General features: G+C 29.3%; 1 protein-coding gene across 1 annotated transcript; it reads left to right on the top strand.

Annotated features, from left to right (window-relative positions):
• Nucleotides 1–7686: 7686 nt before the first annotated feature.
• LOC21408830 (galactinol synthase 2) lies at nt 7687–9520 on the top strand. The gene is made up of 4 exons (XM_024167202.1): nt 7687–8119; nt 8686–9009; nt 9162–9296; nt 9503–9520. Exons 1-4 carry the CDS (start codon nt 7838–7840, stop codon nt 9518–9520), a joined length of 759 nt encoding a protein of 252 aa, XP_024022970.1. The 5' UTR covers nt 7687–7837.
• Nucleotides 9521–10913: the final 1393 nt, after the last annotated feature.

The raw sequence follows: 10913 nt of genomic DNA, 5'->3' as shown, positions 1-10913 counted from the left end.
GGAATATTTAACTCCCTTTATGGATTTGAAAATCCTCAATTATATTTTTATATCCTTTTTTGTTTTATTCCGAAGGGACTTTCTAAAATATTTTAGCTGAAATAGCTAGAAAGCTATTTTAGCTAATAAATTTTGAGTAAACCACTCTAATTATACTCTATAATTAAACTAAATATAGATTATTTTAATATATATATAATTGTAAAAAGAACGGTTTCATTTATTACGCTTTGAAATAAATTAACTCTCACTAATTCAAAAAGTAATTGTTTCAAAGAGTAAAATAATAAAAATTATATGACTAGCCCTTGTTAGCTAATTTGATTAGTGTAAAATGCATTCTTTAACTTCCAAAATAGCTAATTAAGGCATCGTTCAGTTTGCTTATTTGAGTTTTTAATTGGAGTTGAGATGTGACTTTATGTAAAGCTTTTAACTGTAGCGAAACAGAAATTAAAAACTCGAATCAGTGAAATAAATAAATCCTAAGTATTTGGCCAACGGTTGAAGTGAAGCAAAACAAGAAAAAGAAAAGTCATATCATTAATTATTTTCGCTAGAAACATAAAATAGCTGGTATTGATGGAGATGCTCTTAGGCAGTATAAGGGTTTGTGCAATTTTTACGTGGTACATAGAACAAGTAGAGTTTGAGACATGATAACACAACGTCTTAACCTTCCTATGGAAGCAACTTAAAACTCAAGCATAAAATAGAACCTATTTCTACTCCAACATAACCATCAAAAAAGAAAAAGAAAAAACCTTACCAGTACGTACTGATCCTGAAAACCTTTTTATCTTCTTTTGTCTCCTACAAAAGATGAAGACTTTTGTCATGACCGTAGCAACATCATCACAAGTTGTTACAGCTTTCTTTTTGCTCCATACACAATATCCTTCCCATCACTAATTCAATTGAGATCTTTGTGGATAAAGTTTGCAATCCAAACCCAAATTATGATCTTAATTTGCGTCTCTTTACTCCAATCGAAACCCGCAAGGCGATCGAGCATGCACGTGGATGTGTGTGGGTCATCGCCCTCATAATGTTTGATGCCAAGGCAAATGAGACACTTCGAGTCACATCAAAGACCTTATCGAGACAAGTCCTAATTAAGCATATGCTGAGAATACTCGGACCACATTATTATTCTAAGGGGTTTATAAATTCTCTTGCATTATCAATTAAACTAAACAAATGAGTCAATAAAAGTAAAAGTATTTGTAAGAGGACATTTAAAAAATACATAGTCATCTTATACAAAACACGTAAACAAGATCGTTTCAATTAAATTAAGAATTATCATATGATATAGTCAACTCAAGAATATTCTAAATAACCTTTTATTTTTGAGAAGCTACCAAATCACACTAAAGGTGGTCCAAATCTTAGAATATATGGATTGTACAAAGAAAGTTGAATAAAGATGCAATCGAGAAAGTCAACTCAATTAAAAAAAAGTAAACTAGTCTTAAATGAGCAACCAGAGTTTACAACTATAAAAGGAAGCCTTCCTTCAGCACAAAGGACATTCCAAGATGCCCAATCGTATCACAACTCGTTCTTTATCTTCGCAATACGCCCCTAGAGCTACCCTACTCTCACTTTATCCTCCATTATTCTCTCTCACAAGGTTTACCAAAGTTTTATTGTACTATTTTCTTCATAAATAGTGCAAACACAACAATTATAGTGGACGTAACCCTCTCATTACAGGTGACCCACTATAACTTTCAATGTCTCTTTTATTTTCCACATTTTATTTTATTGCTTATTCACTAGATTGACTTAGGCAAACAGATCAAACATCTATCATTATGTGAATTGGTCATTAACGCCTAAAATAAATTGACTACTAGAAATTGTACTCCACACAAATGTTTGAAAGATTTTTTATACTTGAAAAATTGTTATTTTTTAAATAAAATTCACATTTTCTTTTATGCATGAGAAAAAAATTTCATATAATTATGAAAATATAAAGGTAATCTCAATAGTTTAAAAAAGTGCATAACAAAAACCTATATTTCAATTAAACACAAAAGAAGTTTTTGTTTTTGCCTCTTAAACTATTTTTAATGTAAATGCTAATGTTAATTGTATATTTCATAGTTGGCATTAAAAGTGTGATATGATAGGTTATTTTTATCTGTGCTTCAATGCATAATACTATTTCAAACGCTAAATCTACTTTTTACCACAATCACTAAACTTTAAAAGTTTAAAGTAAACTTTTAATTTTTTAAATAATTTGAAAATACAAAAATTACAATGATTAAATTAAAAAGTCAACAAATAAACTAATAGGAATTAAATGTCAAATTTACCATATATAATATTTAATAAAAAATTTGATAAAATAAATAACATTACATTCGAAAGAATTTTTTATAATTCACACATCGATTTTAATATTATATTAGAGATGCTCTTATCATTATCACTTTCTTCTTAAATGGTGATGGACCAGGAGGATCACTTTTTTAATACGTTATTCCGATGGCCCTAAAAACCCAGTGACAGATAAGAAAAGAAAAAAATTTAAGAGAGGACGGCCCAAGGCAGATGTACTAAAATCCTTTGCCATTTTCTTTAAAAAAAGGAAAAAGAAAGGGAAAAAAAGGTATTGAATGATTGAATTGAATCCTTGAAAAAGGTCAAGGTGGCTCTTTGGAGAGAGACTGATTTTCCACAGGGCATGTTTTGCAACTTGCAAGTGGGAAGAGCCAAGAAGGGTACGTTACATAGCATATAGTCATATACCCCTCTTTGATAAAAGAATTTAAATCAGGGTGAGTTTAAATCTTAGATTTAAATTATGTGAGTTCTGAATTGTGGGGTTTAATTCTTAAATTTAAATTATGTTAGTTCTGAATTGTGGGGTTTAGACCTGATTCAAACTTTAAGAATCTAATGGGAATTTGGAGTTAAATCTCCTATTTACTTTTGTAATCAAACACTAATTTAAACTTGAATGTATTTCACGCAAACCGTTGATTTAGAATAACGGTCTCTAGTCTAATCTAATCTAACAATTTACCAAATGGAAGTTTCTCTGATAAGCCGTCTTACATGTAAGACCAATTTTCTGACCGTTGAATCTGGTCAAAATCGAATTAGAATGAAAAAATATGTAAAATAAATAATTTTTAATACAAATTTAATAATTAAAAAATAAAAAACTATCAATAATTTATTTTTCTCAGCCTACCCGGAAAACTCTTCTAACAATATATAAAATGTCAAGTGCACTTTCTCCCAACAAACCACGTGGCAGCCTCCCTCCCTTCTCTTTCTTTTGCTTTTTATAATCCTTTTTCACCTTTTCTTTTATCTTTCTTTTTTTTAATGTTTTGTTTTTTTTTTTTTAAATTTATGAATGTTTTTTTCAGTTTAAATTATTGCTTGTTTTTAAAAAAAAAAATATATTTTTTCCCTACTCTTATGAAAGTGATTTTTTTCATGCATTCTATTTATTCTTTTTATCAATACTTAAAATAATCTTCCTCAAATGTCTAAAAGACTATTCAATAACCGACTCTTGTGGCCAAATTTAAGAGGCTTAAATTGTACGTCTCTACTTAATTATTTTCTGTATAATTTATTTCATATCAAAAGTTATTTTTACACAGACACACACACACACACATATATATATATATATATATTGTAGAGTGCTTATATAGAACACTTCTCAGGCCGTCACGTGGTAGCCCCTCCGACATATTTTTTTTCCTTTTTACCTTTTTTATCTTCATTTTCTAATTTTATTTTTTTACACGTGTTTTGCTCTTTTCTAATTTTCTTTGTTTTTTTTTTTTATTTTACCAAGTGTTCTTTTATAGTTTATTAATTTTATTTTTTTACATGTGTTTTGCTCTTTTCTAATTTTCTTTGTTTTTTTTTTTTATTTTACCAAGTGTTCTTTTATAGTTTAATCTTTTAACAACTATCTATACATTTAATCTAACATCTAAAGTATACAATCAAATGAAATTGACTCCTAAGGATGCTAAACCACATGTTGGCTTCTTCTTCTTTTTCCTTCGCTCCCAGTAGTTTACTTGAATTAAGATTCAAGTTTTAGTTTGAGTTTCACTCAACTGAATAAAACTTGGATTCATGTTTTAACTTGAGTTAGGCTGTTCTTTTATAGTTTAATCTTTTAACAACTATCTATACATTCAATCTAACATCAAAAGTATACAATCAAATTAAATTGACTCATAAGGAGGCTAAACTACATGTTGGCTTCTTCTTCTTCTTTTTTCTTCGCTCCCAGTAGTTTACTTAAATTAAGATTCAAGTTTTAGTTTGAGTTTCACCCAACCGAATAGAAACTTGGATTCATGTTTTAACTTGAGTTGGACTTTTTTTGAGTTTGAGGGAGAAACGAACAACCTTATAGTTTTTTATTTTTTTATTTTTTTTCTTTTTATTTTTATTTTTAAATACATATATAACTTCAATTTTTTTATATGATTTTTCAAAATATCTTTTTTTTTCTTTTACTTTAATTAATGGACTTAACTTCAAAGTAGACTACACATTTTTAAAATTTATTTAAAAGGGTCATTTCCTGAAAATAATAAAAAAGAGGGGGAGAAAAAAATGAACAAAAAGAAAGTAAAAAAAAAAAAAGAAAAAAAGGAACACGGGCGAAAAGTTATATATATTGATGTGAGGAGAATCCATTTAGGCCATGTTTGGTAGCTTGTATTGTATTGGGGGAGAAAAAAAATGAACAAAAAGAAAGTAAAAAAAAAAGAAAAAAAGGACCACGGACCAAAAGTTATATATATTGATGTGAGGAGAATCCATTGAGGCCATGTTTGGTAGCTTGTATTGTATTGTATTGTATAACGTGTATTGTATTGTGTTGTATTGTGCCGTATTATCATAATATAATACGGTGTTTGGTGTCATGACGTATTGTATAAGGGGTTAAAATGTAAAATTTTAATAATTTTAAGGTCAAAATGCAATTTTTAAAAAAATGTAGGGTTAAAATGTAATTTTTCAAAAGTTTTGAGGTCAAAATGAAATTTTTATAAAAATTTCAGGGGTCAAAGTGTAGCTTTATAAAAGTTTTGGGGTCAAAATGTAATTTTATAAAATTTTTGTGGTCAAAATATAAATTTAATAAATATAAAATTTATATTGTGCCCCTAAATTTTTCAACAGTTATAGGCTCCCGCATGACCCTATGTCACCCAACCCTGACCTCTAGACATGACCAATCTCGATATGAATCTTGATACACTATAAAATAATACAATACAATACGCTAAAAATAAACTGTATTCAATATATTAATTTACCATATGTATTAGTTTATACAATGTGATAGTCAAACCAAATATTTTACTATTGTATTATTATACAATACAATGTTCTAATACGGTCAAATAAATATGCTCTTGGTATATATAAAGTTTATATATATATATATGAGAAGAAATTTTTTAATAGAAATATATAAAAAAGATATTTATGAAGACAAGATTTGAAGAAACATAAAGGATAAAAATAATGTATAGTAGGAAAAAAAAAAGGTAAGAATGAAAAAGAAGGGGAAAGACAGAAAAAAAAGGAAAAAGGGAATTTAATCAAAAAAGGAAAAAAAGAATTTAATCAAAAAAGGAAAAAAACAAAGAAAAAGAAAAAGTGAAAAAAAGGAAAATAAACTGAAAAGAAGAAAAGGGGAAATCAAGGAGGTAAAAGAAAGCAAAGTAAAAGGAAAAAAGGAGGCGCCAATTGTGAAAGCAATATATAACGTAAAAGGAAAAATAAAATAGAAATATAAGGTTATAAACGAAAAAGAAAAAGAAGAAATAAGAAATAAGAAAAGGAAAACAATTAAACTATACATCAACTTTTGAGAAAAAGGAAAAAAGAAAAAAAATAATATAAAGATATATATAAAGAAAATTTTTTTTATAGGAGGAAAGTGAGACAAAAAATTTAAAGAACATAGTAAAAAGATTAAACTATATTAGCATCAAGTAGTGGCAGAGAAATTTTTTTTTTCATGAGTTGAACGAAAAGAGGATCACGTAAGAAATTATTTTAAGAGAATCACTATAGAATCTATCCTTTATACGTAACTATCAGTAGAGTTTTTGTTTTAACCACGGTTTATCCTGTAAGTGTTCACATGAAAATTTTAAAGTGTGCAATACAGAATGCTACAATCACATATCAAAAAATTTAATCTAATACTTAGAGCAATTGTACCCTCTAATAGTTAAAAAGAATAGAACAGGTCTTATGGTAAAAATTCCCTCATTTTAATACAAACAAAGCCAGGAAAAAAGTATTTTTAAGTACATTGTAAAAAATAAAATAAAGAAACATTTGACAAAAAGGAAAAAAAAAAAAAAAACATACATTAAAAAAACGAAAATAAAATAAAAACGCAAATATTAAAAAACATAAAAACATAAAAAATGTTAAAGAGGAGGGAGGAGTAAACACTTTTGGCTCTTAAGTATGCACCAGTTTAGAAATGTTCTATATACGTATTGACTTATGATTAAAAAAATTTTATAACATAAAATACAAACAGTAGGACGAAGAAAAAAAAAAGGAATCTACTTAAAAATTAAAAAAGAGTATTCATTAATAGTAGTTTAAGAAAAAAGTAAAGGATACTGATCATAAAAAAAAAATTATAAACTATAAGATAATATAATGAAAAAATAAAAAGTAAAAACTTGGAAAGAAAATAAAAGCCTAATTCACCTTTTTCGACTACCATGAAATAAACAAGAGCCACATGTAACAAAAAGAAAAGAAAAAAAAAATAAAGCACCTAAAATTCACTGTTTTCCGTTTTGAACTACCATAAAATGAGCAGTAGCTACAAATATATTCTTTTATATGATTTAGGATTTAGATTTAGAATTAAGATTAAGATTTAGGATACGAGCAAAGAGGACTATTTCACAAATAGCTTATAAAGACATGCATTTCTTTTATTTTGCACACTAATATTTTCTTTAGAGGTGTAACTATCCTTAAAAAGAAAAAGGGTTATTTACACAAATAACTTATAAAAATATGCTTTTTTTTATTTTTTTTTATTTTGACTTACTAATATTTGCTTTGTGTAACTATCTCGAGATTTATGGAATACACAGTTTATTAGCTAAATTGACCATTAATAAACTAACCGAAATCAAAATTAGAATTGATCACAAGTAAAGAGATTATTTCAATGAGAAAGTTAAAATTTGAGGGCATGAATAAATAGAAAATAAAAGAGGAACAAAAACGAAAAAAGATAGGGCTTGGTATTTGTACAAAAGTATAATGTAGATAAATGGAGTCAAAAATAAAGGAAAAGAAAAAGAAAATGAAAGAAAGAAAAAAAAGTTTTTTTTTTTTTTTTTTTTTTTAAAAAGAAATTGAAAAGGTCAGGAGTTGGAAAGAAAAAGAAACGAAAAATAAGCAAAATGCATGCAAAGCGAAAAAGGAAGGGGGAAAAAAAAGATGCAAAGTACTAAATGGTGCGTAATGAACGGCGAAACTCTACAGTGAAGAGCAACTTTTGCTTTTTTATATAATTAAGGATTAAGGATTAAGGATAAGGATATATAGATGTATAAATATGGATAAACGTTCATGTCCTATAAATGGAGCCGCCCCCTCTCCTCGTATGCTATCAAAACCTTCCAAAGACTTTTTTTCAAAAATAAAAAGAAAAAACATTCCAAAGACTTTATTCAATAGTAATAGAATTAGTACTACTTGCGCTCCTCATATTTCTTTGTATATAATATTATTATTCAATAGTAATATTTGTTCTTCTTCTAATTATCTCTAGGAAACAATGAGCATGGATGTGGCCAAGAGGGCATTCGTGACCTTTCTTGCAGGCAACGGAGACTACATCAAAGGCGTGGTAGGCCTTGCCAAGGGCCTCCGCAAGGCCAACACGCGTTACCCTCTCGTGGTCGTCGTGTTGCCGGATGTCCCCGACGACCACCGTCGCATTCTTCGCTCCCAAGGATGCATCGTCCGGGAGATTGAGCCTGTCTATCCGCCTGAAAACCAAACCAAATTTGTCAGGGCATATTTTGTCATCAACTACTCTAAGCTTCGCATTTGGGAGGTTAGTTTTATTGTGTCATACCCTCTTACATGCATAGTGATATAGTTTTTATGTTAGTAATATGAATATCAGTAATTGCATGCTTTTCCCACACCCATCATATTAGACTCTAAAAAACTTTATTTATTTATTTATTTTATTTTGTCCTTTGATCATATAGTTTAGAGATATATTCCGCTTTTATCCATTATAAGTTTATTTATTTTATTTTTTAATGAAAAATGGGGTTCAGTGGTGTTCTCACGCCTCAGAATCATGAGCCAGGGGGTTCGGGACCCCTGAGACCACTGATGGGAGGGCAAACGACCTGGCCCTGTGACTTCATCCGCATCTAAAGACATAGTCAAGTTCCACGACAAGTGGCTGACATATTCCCAATCTTTTCCATCATTTTAGACAAAATTCTGTTTTTATTCAGAGAGATATGTGTGCATCTATATATATATATATATATTATAGGTTATTTCTTATATGTCCATAATAAAAAATAAGCTACAACTAAATTATTATTTGACTCTATGCGTGTTTTATATTGATTTGATTACTGTTTCAAACATTATTTGTAGTTTGAAGAGTATGAAAAGATGATATACTTGGACGCAGACATACAAGTGTTTGACAACATTGATCACCTATTTGACTTGCCAAATGGCTACTTTTATGCGGTGATGGATTGCTTTTGTGATAAGTCCGTATGGAGTAACTCTCCTCAAAACAAGATTGGCTACTGCCAGCAGCGCCCTGAGAAAGTGAAGTGGCCCGCTGGGATGGGGTCGCCGCCACCGTTGTACTTCAATGCCGGCATGTTCGTTTTCGAGCCTAACCTTGTCACTTACTCTAACCTCTTGGAGGCCCTCAAAGTCACGACTCCCACTACCTTTGCCGAGCAAGTAATTAAGTCATTTTCTACGTTTAGCAATTAATCCCTTTCTAGTACGCAAATTAAAAATAAATAATTGTAATATAAAATGAATTTTAATATGTGAATGTTACAATTTGTTTTACCTTTAATTAATTATGTGGTGCACATATTTATGTGTAGGACTTTCTGAACATGTTCTTCAAGGATGTGTACAAGCCTATTCCAAATGTTTACAACCTCCTTTTGGCCATGCTGTGGCTTCACCCTGAGAATGTTGAAATTGACAAAGTCCAGGTTGTCCACTATAGTGCTGAGGTACGTGAACCCAAAAAAAAAAAAAAAAAAAAACATTTAGGAACTTCTATATGGTAGGGATCTCATCTCATGACATGAAAATTAGATCGAAACAAAAAAGAAATTATAAATCATTAATTAACAAAATTAGATCTAAACAAAAGAGAATATATAGATCATTTAACAAAATTTGATGAAATTAAGACATTTTAGAATTATGTATCAAGCCAAATATGTTTGCTTAATTAAGGTTTTTGGTACAAGCCTATTCCAAATGTTTACAACCTCCTTTTGGCCATGCTGTGGCTTCACCCTGAGAATGTGGAAATTGACAAAGTCAAGGTTGTCCACTATAGTGCTGAGGTACGTGAACCCAAAAAAAAAAAAAAAAAAAAACATTTAGGAACTTCTATATGGTAGGGATCTCATCTCATGACATGAAAATTAGATCGAAACAAAAAAGAAATTATAAATCATTAATTAACAAAATTAGATCTAAACAAAAGAGAATATATAGATCATTTAACAAAATTTGATGAAATTAAGACATTTTAGAATTATGTATCAAGCCAAATATGTTTGCTTAATTAAGGTTTTTGCATTCTATTAGCTCATCCATTAGCAAATGATATAATATATATATATATATAGGGAGCAAAGCCATGGAGGTACACAGGACAGGAACAGAATATGGAGAGAGAAGAAATAAAGATGTTTGTGAAGAAGTGGTGGGACATTTATGAGGACGAATCCTTGGACTTCGACAATAGTACTAAGAAGATTGTGTAGGATGAGGATCAATGCGGTGGCCATCTGCCGCTTAAAATATAACAGTTTTTATTTTTTTATTTTTTTTTTATGGACACCCCCTTCAACCTTTTGAATTTAAAAATTTAATTCTTTTTTTTCTCCTAGCAACTAACCCCTTTAACTGTTAAATCTTTGCAATTAAGTTTCAATCGAAAACGGCGTTGCAGTATGAGCATTTGTTAAAGGCAATGAAAGTCATTTCTCACCTTATTTATTCAGTTATATTGATTTCAAAGTCATCTAAAGATTTTAAGGGTGAGAATGACCTTTATTGCTCTCAATAGACACTTACATGCGCATCACGTGATCACAATCATTAAAAAACAGATGTCATTTTCGATTGAACCTTAATTGCAAAGATTTTTAAGTTGAAGGGGTCAATTATCATGAATAAAAGAATAAGGACTAAATTGCTAAATTAAGAAAGTTTAAGGGTGTGTCCATAAAAAAAAGTCAAATATAAATGCTCACCAACTTGATCATGTAAACCCTTCAGAATCTCAGATCATGAGTCAATATTTATCATTTTAATCACATATATATAATAACTAATGACTACAGAGATTGACACCAATAAACTATTAGCATGGTATACTATTGGCTTTTCGTGCATGCCAACTTACATTCGAGTGAAGAATAAGGATTAGTACTACTCTGCTCATGTGTGGTTTTAGTTGTTCCGTTTGATGAAAAAAAAAAGACAGCAATTACATGTTGAGTCTGTAACAACCTATGTTGGAATGAAGAATCAAAAGTTTGCTCTACTCTGCTCATGTGTGGTTTTAGTTGTTCCGTTTGATGAAAAAAAAAAAGACAGCAATTACATGT

The sequence above is a fragment of the Morus notabilis genome, unplaced genomic scaffold (assembly GCF_000414095.1).
Source record: "Morus notabilis unplaced genomic scaffold, ASM41409v2 Scaffold467, whole genome shotgun sequence".
Lineage (NCBI taxonomy): Eukaryota > Viridiplantae > Streptophyta > Magnoliopsida > Rosales > Moraceae > Morus > Morus notabilis.
This window is presented reverse-complemented; position numbering and strand designations above follow the sequence as displayed.

Coding starts and splice junctions, on each gene's coding strand:
- LOC21408830 (XM_024167202.1), top strand. CDS start 7,838: ATGAGCATGGATGTGGCCAAGAGGGCATTCGTGACCTTTCTTGCAGGC. Junction 8,120..8,685: donor CTAAGCTTCGCATTTGGGAG/GTTAGTTTTATT, acceptor CATTATTTGTAG/TTTGAAGAGTATGAAAAGAT. Junction 9,010..9,161: donor CCACTACCTTTGCCGAGCAA/GTAATTAAGTCA, acceptor ATTTATGTGTAG/GACTTTCTGAACATGTTCTT.